General features: G+C 38.6%; 5 protein-coding genes across 6 annotated transcripts; 3 read left to right on the plus strand and 2 right to left on the minus strand.

Moving 5' to 3' along the window:
- Positions 1-157: 157 nt before the first annotated feature.
- On the minus strand, positions 158-1093 carry Cpr78Ca (Cuticular protein 78Ca). Its single transcript, XM_017078182.4, has 2 exons — positions 892-1093; positions 158-826 (listed from the first exon to the last, which is right to left on the minus strand). The coding sequence occupies exons 1-2, from the start codon at positions 904-906 to the stop codon at positions 467-469; spliced, it is 375 nt and encodes a 124-aa protein (XP_016933671.2). The 5' UTR covers positions 907-1093; the 3' UTR covers positions 158-466.
- Positions 1094-3556: 2463 nt separating this feature from the next.
- On the plus strand, positions 3557-7010 carry Cpr78Cb (Cuticular protein 78Cb). 2 transcript variants are annotated; one of them, XM_070996151.1, is made up of 4 exons: positions 3557-3761; positions 3846-5731; positions 6055-6644; positions 6711-7010. In XM_070996151.1, the coding sequence occupies exons 1-2, from the start codon at positions 3750-3752 to the stop codon at positions 4254-4256; spliced, it is 423 nt and encodes a 140-aa protein (XP_070852252.1). In that variant the 5' UTR covers positions 3557-3749; the 3' UTR covers positions 4257-5731; positions 6055-6644; positions 6711-7010. The 2 variants fall into 2 exon arrangements, with proteins under 2 accessions (XP_070852252.1, XP_070852251.1); XM_070996150.1 differs by lacking the exon at positions 3557-3761 and having other exon boundaries at positions 5318-5731.
- Positions 7011-7410: 400 nt separating this feature from the next.
- On the plus strand, positions 7411-9078 carry LOC108012708 (uncharacterized). The gene is made up of 4 exons (XM_036816202.3): positions 7411-7681; positions 8038-8654; positions 8714-8834; positions 8892-9078. Exons 1-4 carry the CDS (start codon positions 7504-7506, stop codon positions 8903-8905), a joined length of 930 nt encoding a protein of 309 aa, XP_036672097.2. The 5' UTR covers positions 7411-7503; the 3' UTR covers positions 8906-9078.
- A 137-nt stretch (positions 9079-9215) lies between these two features.
- Positions 9216-9904, minus strand: Edg78E (Ecdysone-dependent gene 78E). The gene is made up of 2 exons (XM_017078176.4): positions 9762-9904; positions 9216-9693 (listed from the first exon to the last, which is right to left on the minus strand). The coding sequence occupies exons 1-2, from the start codon at positions 9771-9773 to the stop codon at positions 9337-9339; spliced, it is 369 nt and encodes a 122-aa protein (XP_016933665.1). The 5' UTR covers positions 9774-9904; the 3' UTR covers positions 9216-9336.
- A 129-nt stretch (positions 9905-10033) lies between these two features.
- On the plus strand, positions 10034-11497 carry LOC108012777 (uncharacterized). Its single transcript, XM_017078211.4, has 2 exons — positions 10034-10755; positions 10810-11497. Exons 1-2 carry the CDS (start codon positions 10706-10708, stop codon positions 11045-11047), a joined length of 288 nt encoding a protein of 95 aa, XP_016933700.1. The 5' UTR covers positions 10034-10705; the 3' UTR covers positions 11048-11497.
- The last annotated feature ends 381 nt before the right edge of the window (positions 11498-11878 follow it).

The following is an 11878-nucleotide window of genomic DNA, read 5'->3' on the forward strand; positions in this document are numbered from 1 at the left end:
TAATGTTTTCCTAATTTATTTTATATAAATATTTTTTAATTAATAACACAAATCTAGCAATTTTTTAACTTTTTTTCAGCCACCATATCATCTTTATACATGTCCAATAATTTAAATCGGATATTATGAATACACTCAGTTTCACAATTGCAAAATGTTGTACGAGTCTTAATTGTTATTTATTGTATAAACTTCCTTCCTAGACGTAAACTTTCCGGACATCCAGAACGCAGATCAATTAAGTCTAGTACTTTATTTATATTTCTAGAATATTTATTGGCTTGCTATATATTTTGGCATGATTTTGTTGCTGGCTCTGTTGTTGTTCCTTCGTACGTCCCATTTGCATGGAAAAACAATAAACATAAATACGAAATAATAATATTCTGCAACTGTAACGGTGTTCGGCCAGACAATCGACAGCTATTTCAGCGTCAATATATAATTGTCTTAATATCGGCGAGTTTTACCAACGTCTCGAACGACGCTCATCCACCGGCGGATGTGTGCGGATGTACTCCAACTGGCGGATTACGTGCAGCGGAATGGCCGGAATCTGATCTCCGGTGGGCTGATACCCATTGGCATCGGCCACGTACGAGAAGGTTACGGGAATGCCCTCGAGGGACACGAACTGAACCACACCTACGGCTCCATTTTCATTCCCAGCTCCCTTGGTAGTTATCCCATTGGTGGTCTGGAACTCGAAATCGTAGTGACCAAAGGGATCGGGCGGGGTATTCCGGTAGTAAATGGTACTGGCCAAAAACGGGGCAGTGTCTCCGAGACAATGGCTGAGGTGGATAAGGACCAGGAGCACCACAATCTGATCGGGTGGTTGGAGGAAGGTTTAACGGAGCCCAAATACCAATCACAAATCATCGCACAAACCTTGCCAAACGACATTGTCGCCTAATTAAAATTATTCCAAATGTTTGTTTTTACGCTGTGGATCTTGAACCTGATAGACTTCTGAAGGCGAAACCGATTCCGAACCTGAATCAAAGTCAGTATCCGAGCTTAAACCGTTGTGAGGCAGCAGAGTAAAGGCGACGCGATCTGCTGCGCTCGAAAGTTAAATTGAAACTGGCCAAAATACATTTGACGAGGCCGAAAAGGAAGCTTTCGATTTCTATAGAGGAAGCTTCATCTAATCAATTCAGCTCTCTGGGAACTGTTCTCGGAATATCAGACGAGGAAGCTAAATAGCATAAACCGGGAATCGGTGCAACCAAAAGGCAAACTCATACGCATTGTCACCGAAAAAAAATACAAGTTCGAAGCCCGGGAATTGATTTATATTGATTTTGTGCTAATGCCCGGCCATTATCGCCTGACAATGAAGTTGTTTTGGATTTTTCGGGGTCCATTTGTAGGTGTGCCTGCATAGTCAGCCGATCTAAAATCGAAAGTTATGCACCGTGGTTCGAATACAATTATGATTCACATGTCCGACTTGCGGACATCCCGCCTCTGACAAATTGTGCCATTTATTTATTCATTTATGATAATTGGATTCTATTTTCGGTTGTAAAAGGTCATGGTTGAAATTAAGTCTCAACTAAAAAGCCAATACCAAATATATTAATTTGATTTAATGAGGCGTGCTAAATATGCATACAATACGTCAACTTTGATTATTCGCTTAACTGTTTCGGATTTAAAGCGAAACTGAAAAGGCTAAAGGTTTCAACTGCACAACCATTGATCATGGTTGATTCGGGTTTTGTTCGGTTTGATTGAGTTACTTACCCAAGCGAATAACTTCTGTTTGGAGAGGGCTCGAAACTGGTTGTTTAGAGATCCGAAAGTAAATATTCTTATAAGCGAATTCTAAAATTAAAATGCATTACCTAACATAAGAGTTGCCAAGCACTACAAAAATAAAGATGGTTAATTATAGAGTTTTTAGTTAAAAATATCATTAATACGACCATAAGTTGATCCCATTTATATATTTTTTAACAAAGCACCTACATTATCCAAATTAATATTTTTAAGGTTTTAGTTTTCCTGATTATTTCGACCCACTGTGTGGAATATGGAGCTATGCAGACCTAGACCTTGCACGACTTGTACGACTTAGCCCCGCACCCCGTTGATTTGCATAGCTCTAACTTTACAAGTCGCCGCTCGTCAAGGTGCCAGACCGGAGAATCAATCAGCCCATCAATCAGAATTCATGTGTGTTTGCCTAATGATACATGCATTATGTTTGTTTGTCTTAAACACACTGTTTGCTAATTAAGAAACAACGCCTGTGTTTTCGAGGATTTACATAGCATGATGCGAAAATAATCTTCGGCTAATTTTCAGACATAAATCCTCAAGTCAAACAAGTTGAAATCTTTTTTTTAGCGGACAACATTAATTAAGTAACACAAATCGACGCCAAATAGTTTAGCCTTAGAATCGGTTGCGAAACGCAAACACGAAAAACAAGAAAACCGAAACCGAAATCGAAAACTACAAACGAACTGCCTTTTCCAGTTCTCCTCCTGCCAGAAATCATCTGCTCATCTTGTATGAACTATTAGGTAGTGGCCACGATGACTCTGCGGGTGACCCCTTTGGGCAGCTGACCCTTTGGAGAACATAAACTCAGCCGTATGTAAATATAAGCATAAACAACGTCTGTTTATGCTGAATGTTCTTCCAAAATTATCATAATTTATGCTTCACTCTCGCATTGGGGGGAAAAAACAAAAGACTCAGGCAACGAACTTGCTTCGGCTCAATTGTAAATCAAGAATCAGTCTGCCTTTGAACCTGTAAAGCTATACAACCCCGCTTGCTATTATTCTCCACGCGGAACTGTGTTTCTTAATTAAGTTTTTTAGCCAGATTACCAAACCCAAAATAGTTAAAATGACTTCTGTTAATCCACTACTGACTTCTTATAATTTGATGGCCTATTTTCTACGATCTTATCTCATTTGCTGTGATTTTTACGACCATAATTTGCATCCAAACAAGAATAGGCTTTAAAAATTAATTTAATATTTCTTTATGTGATCATGCTGGGCGCCAAAATGCTTCCGTGTTTGGAACCCCAGGTGGTATTTTCTATAATTGATAAGTGTAAAAGGTGTATACCAAACGGCTATACACAAAACCTCATGTGGTTTACTTTAAGTGAAGTCATTTGTATCTATAAATAAAACCTTGTTTTTGGGCAATTCAACACCTTATTATGGCAAAACAGTTAGAGAGATGCAATAAACCCAAATCGTAACTAGTATTTTAGAAGCCATTGAGTCGAATAACAATAGTATAACCAAAATCGGAAACTCTGCCATCATAAATTTCCTAATAAAATTGGCAGCAGATCTTCAAGAACTCGATAAAATATGAATAAGCAAACATGATAAACGGAAATGAATTATATAGTAGATTCGATATGACCCGCTATCAAGAGCTAGAACTGGTGGGCAGGGTGACCACAGTCAGCAGCGTTTATCTGAGAGGCGCTACAGAAGACGGAGCCAACGATTATTGGCATTTGGTTATGCTTATTAGATTTTCGAAGCTTACGTTTTGGCCCGTTGTTTACCACATATAAAATTGAAGAGACCAGCTGGCCGGATTGGCAGTACGGTGGCTAACTTTGAACCTCGCAGACGTCGAAATTCCGCAGCGGATTACATCGGATCGGAAAATATTACAAAATCAATCATAAATCCCCCAGCGTGCCTTTTGTGTTTTTAAGTGCCTGTGCGAAAAGATAAACCGATATAAAATCGAGAAATATGCGATATTTTGTAAGCATTTGGCCCTGAGCCCATGAATGTGTTACCTATCTGATCCGTGATCTTGAAGGCTGATAAGACCTCTTTTGGTTTCAGCTCATTGGCCTGGTGTTTCTGGCCCTCATTTGGGTGGAGGCGGATGGCCGTCTGGTGAGGGTTCGCCGTATCCGGAGATTGGTGGGTGCTGGTGAGCGGGATGCCCAGATAACGGACTTCCGGGTTTCGCCTTCGGATGATGAGGGTGTGTTTAAGTATGCCTTTAAGACCAGCAATGGCATAGACGTCCAGGCGGCCGGATCTCCACTGGAAACCATTGGGATCTATAGTTACACCTCGCCCGAGGGCCTTCCCATCGAGACACGCTACATAGCCGATGAACTGGGCTTCCATGTGGTGGGCCGACATCTGCCGCAGCCACCGCCCATACCCGACTATATCCTGCGATCCCTGGAGTACATTCGCACCCACACCGAGGACGGCAAGCTGAAAAAGCCCCAGTTCTTCTGAAGTTCCTGAAAGGATTCGATCCACCATCATGTCCACCATCCACATCGATTTGGATGCAAGTGTCCAAGAAGAAGGCTGAACACCATAGCATGTAGTAATCACCAACTAACTTTAATATCTTAAGACTCGAGACCTAGACCTATAAGTTGTTGCTAGTTGTTCTAAGCTTTTCGAAACGAGCAAATGTTTTCCGACCACCGCAAAACCTTGGGACCGTTCTGCTTGGGCTATAAATCAATCGAACCATCGATTCTTTCACGGTGTTAATTTATGGCCTTTGCGCCCATAAAGAGCAAACAAAGGCACGCCCAAACACAAAATATCGGGTGACCCCAACGAATTCTAGCTTGTTATCCCATTAACTGCTAACAGCTTTATTTGTCTGCGCGTCTGATTAATATTTACGTCTATTCTCAGATATGGAAATTTGAAAACTGGATGGAAATGAGTCGCTATTCTGTTTGGCGGCCTTTCGATGACTTAATAAAACTAGGAAATTTCTTTCCGGGTAAACCACCCAACTCCAAAAAGCCGCCGGGGAGCATTTGCAAAGTTTCGAAACAAGTTCGGTTTGCTCGAATTTAAAAACGACCTAACATATTTCTTAAGCGAATAAAACCATGCAAATTGCGAAAACATTTGTTCAAACCATGTGTTTGCTTTTCATCTGGCAGCCTGAAAGTATAGTTTGTTTAACATGTGATTTTGCTTCTTTTAAGATTAATAAATTTTTGGTAAAATGCCTTCGGTTGTTTCTAAGAAAACTTAAATTTTTTAAAGTGGCGAATGACTACTTCTGCTTTATAACAAAAAAATCAAAACTTTTTTGTAGATTTTTATTTTAAATTATTACTTATTAGACTTTAAATTATTACATTCCATTTATTCATTCCTTAAAAATGTTTACATTTAGTGGAATCCAAAAAGAGTTATTAGCTCAGTCAGTGGAACCATATTGGATTGTTAAAATTGCTTTTACTTCTTGTAAACACCCTTTAATCGCACGGGATTTGCCATGAGCGGAATAGAATTTTTTTACCTGAGAACAGTTCTAGTATTCGTGTAAAAACAGAGCTTGTATTACACAGCTGATAAGCGAATAACCACAATTTTAGGGAACAGTTAGGGAATACCCCAAGTGTAAAATTGCTTAAAATCACAGTGAAGTGGTCGTGAGCATATTCGATTAGCTTTGCACATCACAAGGAAGTCTAGGCTGATCATCCCTAGTTTCAGACGCCGCAGCAAAGTTCAATATAATTTTGTTCTTCCCCGAATCAAGTTCATTACTTTCGCAATGCCGCTAAAATTCAACGAGGCAATTGAATTGCTTTTCGAAGATCTATCTAAGAACCCGACACCTGAACAGCAACTTTACGTGGACGATGCAGACGAAATATCCGAGAAGATAAATCAGGAGTTTGCTAATATTAATTCCATTTTCAAGGGTACAATCACTAACTTGAACAAGATATGTAAGTTATATTTAACAAGCTTTCGCCTGAAACATGTACATTGTACATACATGTAATAATAAGATTTCGTGTTAGGCACCGCATCAATTTAACTTAATTAAATATTATATCATTTTATCATTCTAAGAACTGCCAATTTGGCATTTAAAATTTAATTTTTGTTCATAAGAGAGTGAGTCTTACCGAAAATAGTATTTGTACTATGGACCTTGCTTTAAAAATAAATAATAGTTGATGTGAATAAAATGTATTGTTGTTGAGTGTGGCTACAAATTGATAAACCTTTAAAATATCTTATAAAATGTTTTAATACGTTTTTACAGATTTCCTCACCGATATTCCTATTCCGAAAATGAATTGGCTTCTTTTTCTTAAAATGCCATTTAAGGTAGAGCCACAGGAAGTGCACATTCCCGGTCGTGATGATAGCAATGTCTTCAATTTAAAGACATCTGTACATCATCCTGCAGTTCGTAATGGACATGTGATCGGTGAAGTGCTAGTCAACCTATTCCGTTTGGATTTGTACAGAGTTATTGAGCGGATTTCTAAGGTCACTTGTAAAAGTGGAAAATCTTACAAGCTCTGTTACAATATGGCCACAGATAAAGAAGACATAGATACAATTGAAGTTTATGACGCTAAGCATGATGAAATAAGGATTTGGTATGGTTTCGTTCCAGTGTTTAGTTTCTCTGACGATTCTGTCAGGTATGTCGTATACAACAATTTCTTCCTTCGTGAAAAGGATTCTGAGCGAGCAAAAAAAGAGCTAACCAAATGCAAAATAGTGCATTTTTTGTGGCTGCAATTAAAGATATGTAAATATCTTCCATCGTCCATAAATATTGGTCAAATACTCGGACCGACTTCCTTGTCTCCAGGTGGTAATGCCGGTGATATTTTGCTTGAGGTGAGTGTTTTCCCGGAGTGCAAACATTTTAACTTTTTATATAACACGTACATAAATCGTTTTCAGGTTCTAGGTATGACCATTACAATCGCAAATAATCCAGGACCCTTGATATGTGTTTATGAAAAATTGTTGCAGTTTAAGCAATCAGACTCCGTTGAAATGCCAGAGTTAAAGGAACTTTTTGCATTTCTCTAATATTAATGGCACAATTGGTCGTTAAGGAAGCGAACATTAATATGTTCTTCGTTACCAAAAGGAATACAGGATGACAAAAGAATAACTGTCCTATTATCTTTTTTATTTACATATACTATTGATCGAAGCAAAGAATCTTTTAATAAAGAAGTATTGCATGCATATAAACAGGACATTTAATTTATATTTAATTTTGAATAAAAACAATAAGAAAAGAAGTGTCGTTCTCTGTTTAAACTCTCAAAAAACATCTACAAATTTCTATAGACACTGAAAAAATTCTTCAAGATTGTGGTCGACAGGCAGACTTGGGCGTTAGAGTGGGTGTGACGCTCCGCTGAAAAAAAATGTGCTGCTTCAGAACCCCTAGAATCTGTATAACTTTTTAGTTTCCGAGATCTCAGCGTTCTGCAGCATTCTGTAATATCAATACCATTTATATCACCACAAATAACTAAAACTTTATTTATATAAGGTTATTTATTTATTTATTTATATAAGCTTTACCGCCGAATCAAGTGACTGTGATTTCGATAGCGATAATCTCTTAAAGAACAGGAAAGTCCATCTCTAATTTCAGAGAATAGTACGATAGCTGAAAAAATGACCATTTAATTGTGTAGTTCCCCGAATCAAGACAAAGGCGGACTAAAAGTTAAAAATGTCTATTGACTTAAACGAGGCACTTGAAATGCTAGTGGAAAATCTATCAAAATCCATTAAACCTGAGCAGCAATCATATATGCAAGATGCAGCCGAAATATCCCAGAAAATAAATGATGAGCTCATCAACATAAATTCTATTTTCAAGGGCTCAGTTTATAAATGGGATCAAACATGTAAGTCATATTTCTTAGAAAAAAAAATCGGCAAAACTGATGTGGTTTCAAGTTTTGTTTGTCAGCGCTTATTCAGTCTGTTTACTCCAAACACTCATCAAAAGGCGTTGATCCATTCGATCCCCCAAACAAGAGAATTATTTTCTGCATATACATAAGGAAAAAAGTATTACGATATAACAGTTTGTTTTATATTTTCGATATACTTGATACCATAATTATCAGTTTTGATAAAGAATTTAAAGGATTTTACATTCCCTAGAAGCACTTAAATACATATGTATATAAAATAGATTTTAAGATGTTAAAGATATTTGTTATATTACTATTGCTAATTTAAAAATTTCCCTAACTAGATATGTTCAACTTTAAACCATATCCCAAAACGCATGTTCCGATTTTGTGGATTGACATTCCATTTGGGATAGAACCTCAGAAAGTTTTCGTTCATCCCGATCCAAGATGCAGATTGTTTAATCTTAAGGCGGTTGTAAATCATCCAGTCGTTCAGAATGGATATGTGAGCGGGGAAAGACTGCTCAATCTGTTCTATTTGGATTTGTACAGAGCTGTTGACAGGATGCACATTTCCACTTGTAAGAGCGGAAAAATGTATAATATATCGGCTTACTTCCTTAAATCACATGCATCAAAATTTGAGATTGTTGTCAAGGAATATGGGAAGGATGGGTTGGAGGAAGATCCGACAATAACTTATAAGTTTCAACTCGTGTTTAACTTTTCCAACGATTCTGTCGTGTATTTATACATGAATAACTACTTTCACCAAGTCGAAAAATACAAGGTAGAAGCTAGTGGAAGGACCAGCATTAAATTGCTGACCAATGCAAAACAATTGTTGCTCCAATTACAAGTTGCAGATAAATTCCTTACTGTTCCAGCTATAAATTATGTACTCGATACTTGTGTGGATTTGCGTGTTGTTTCAAATACTGGAGATGTTTTGCTTTCGGTGAGTTCAAGAAGCTTTAAAAAGCATCAATAGTTTCTTAATATTTTTTTAATTTTTAGGCTATAGCAGGTTTAATACCGTTGAGCGAAAGTTCCGGGACCTTGATTTACGTCTTTGGAAAATTACTGCACTTCAAACAGTCGGGCTCTGTTGAAATGTCAGAGCTAAAGGCTCTTTTTGGTGTGCACTAAATATTGTAATGGAATTTTAAAAAAAATGAATGCTTGATGTTTTCAGGCGTAGTTAAATAAGAATAAGGTTAAGAAATATAAGAAATGTATCTATCTCAATATTCAAAATATCGAAGCTGCCCTCGAAGGCGGACTTGTAAACATTTTTTTTATGAACGTTAACTAACAAGCCTATCATTCATTATTTTTCATATTTCTAAAATATATAAAAATAAAAAAATCGTAATCTTAAATCGTTTTATTTTATTTTTTTTAGCCTTATAAAAATGATTTTAATATCCAAAATGTCTTTGGATATTCCTTAGATGGTACAACTCAAGAGCGGGTATCTGGTACCTTCTCTTTTCCCAATTTAATAGATACAATGCCATTTATCTGTACCGACGTTCTTTATTAACGATAACTATTGGAATAACGTCCCTAAATAACAATGACTGGCTGCAGTTTTTGATCTCGTCTTGCTGGCATTGGACAGCTGTTGCTGCTCCGGATTACTGCTGATCCTTCTGGGCGGGCGCCGGGGGATGGGTGCGGATGTATTCCAGGGCGCGCAGGATGTAGGCTGGAACGGGGGGCGGAGTGGGCAGGTGGTCGCCCACCGGATGGTAGCCCTCCTCGTCGGCCGTGTAGGTCAGCGAGATGTGCTCGCCCTCGGGCGACACATAGGCCACGGCCCCGCGGGCGCCGTTGGGATTGCCCGCCTCCTGGACCTGGATGCCATTGCTGGTCTCGTAGGCGAACTGATAGTTTCCCTCGGCATCGGTGGCATCGTTCTGGAAGCTACGGATCTGGGCATCCTTGTTGATATTGTCGGCGCAGGCGCAGCCGATGAGTGCCAGACAGAAAAGCTTTGCGAAAATAACATGACAGTCAGCAGGGATCACCCGGAGAATGAGGAGCAAGTCCTTCCACTTACATATTTGTACATCTTGTTGGGGATTTCGTTGGGTTTCTTAAAAGCTGATGCTGTGATGATGCTGCTTGCAGTGCAACTGTTTAATTCGATCAGCTCAAGTGCGTCTTTTATATGGATGAGATGAGACCCTTGTCTTTAGTTGCAGGCAATCTAAACGGGTTTTTCGGAACCCGAGGACCCGAGAGGTGGCTATAATTGCCAAAAACTTGTCTTATCATACCTCCAATAATGGGAACAGTAACAATAACAACAATGCTCAGCTGAACTATAGTTAAAATACATGAGTCATTTGCCAACAATTTATATTGTATGCTTTAATTCGGTTTCAGTTTCGGTGGTTTCGGTTTCGCACGAGATACCACTAAATGTTAAATTACAAACAAATAAAAACTGCTGTTTAATGCGGTCTCGGCTCATTCACAAACCGTTGGAAATTCCCCCCACGAATCGAAGATTTCTTGTTACATCTTTCAATTGGAGATGCGCCCTGGGCTCGAAATGGCTTCCAAATGGAGTGGCAGGTGCGGAATGCCCTGTGCCCCTGGAAAGCTGTTGAAATCGGATCGGAGATATGTGTGGACAAGGTCACCTGGCAGCATGTCACCCGGAGCGCCGCCGAAGATCGTTCAGCTAAACGAATCCAATGTGTGATCTTCTGATACCCTACATTTATGACCTTAATTAATGGTTCACTTTGATGTTCGGCGAATTGATTAATTGCCAACGGACTAAGCGATAAGTTTAAACAAATTTATTTATACCTCATGTGCGGATCACGAGATATTTGGTTTCGTTGGCGTAGCAAATATCATAGGAAATTTGTGTTAATTGTCGAGAATAATTTCGATCAACAAGGAAGTTTGCAAAAACCTGTATGCACTGGTTTTTAAAATGTAGTTTGTACCCATTTATAGGCCTTTTTTTAGGAATCTCTTGCTACACAAATGACTCCAGGAACTAGACGTCAGAAAATGTTATATTTTTCCCAACTCAGGTAGAGCAAGGGCATCGTTGTAGAAACATATTAATCTATTGGGATAATCCATAGGTCTTTACGTTGGATTTTCCTTCTTGTTGTGATTTGTCTGGATGTTGAGCCACTGCCGATTTCCAAAAACCATTTCCAAACTGAGACCAATATCAAGAATGTCATCATCCCAGAGGAAAATATTCTGATCAAAGAAACGATACCTGGATACATTGTATTCAGCCTACCCGATGGAGGACATATACGGGTGATATACCATGTGGATAAGTACGGATTATATACGGAAACCGTGGGATAAAATGTGAAATTTTTTTTTAGAATATTATTAAAATGCAGTCCCAACTGCATCTATAAATGGAAACAAGTTGTATCATATTTCAACGAGTCCAAGAGTCCAATTTTAGATTTTAAAAATAAAAGGAACCATACGCAAAACTTGATTAAAAAGTTGTCTAGAGACCGTTATAAAACTGCTGTATAAAGTCCAGTGACTTTGCAAAAGCATCTATGTATACAAAGGTAATCGTATTCCCAATTTGTTTATATTTTTATGTGAATTTGCATATTTAAATTTCTGGCAACTTAACAATTCAAATTTTAGTGAATGTAGCCTTCTGACAAATTCGACATGGAACATGATTAGGGCTTGGATACAGATAGGCCGGCTGAACTAGTTTGCCAGATCAGGTGGAGCGACGATTAATGGGCATTTTATTAGCCATAGTGATAAGTGCGTTTAGGCCTAGGCAATTTATTACTGTACAGCAAATTTGTATGCTAATGCGCTCAGCTTGCTGAGATGTTTGGGGAATTTAAGAATTCCTTGATGAGTAAACAGGTTCTCCGCCTGCGCTCATCCCAAGCCAAATGGCCAATGAAATCGAAATTGAATCGAATGATAAATTGGATTGAATTAAATTAACTCGGGCACGAGTGACTGCTGCCCCCTTCCAATTCCAGGTCCGTCTCTGAAGTAACCCTCAATGGGCGAATGTCACAGTCACATGTGCCATTACCATTGCGAAAATCCCAAGCCCCCAAAAGCTAACCGAAACTATTAGCCATTAAGTGCAAAGTCAGATTGGTGATTACCGCAGCCAAGGCAGATGTTGATCCATCAGCAACAACC

This window comes from Drosophila suzukii, chromosome 3, assembly GCF_043229965.1.
Source record: "Drosophila suzukii chromosome 3, CBGP_Dsuzu_IsoJpt1.0, whole genome shotgun sequence".
Lineage (NCBI taxonomy): Eukaryota > Metazoa > Arthropoda > Insecta > Diptera > Drosophilidae > Drosophila > Drosophila suzukii.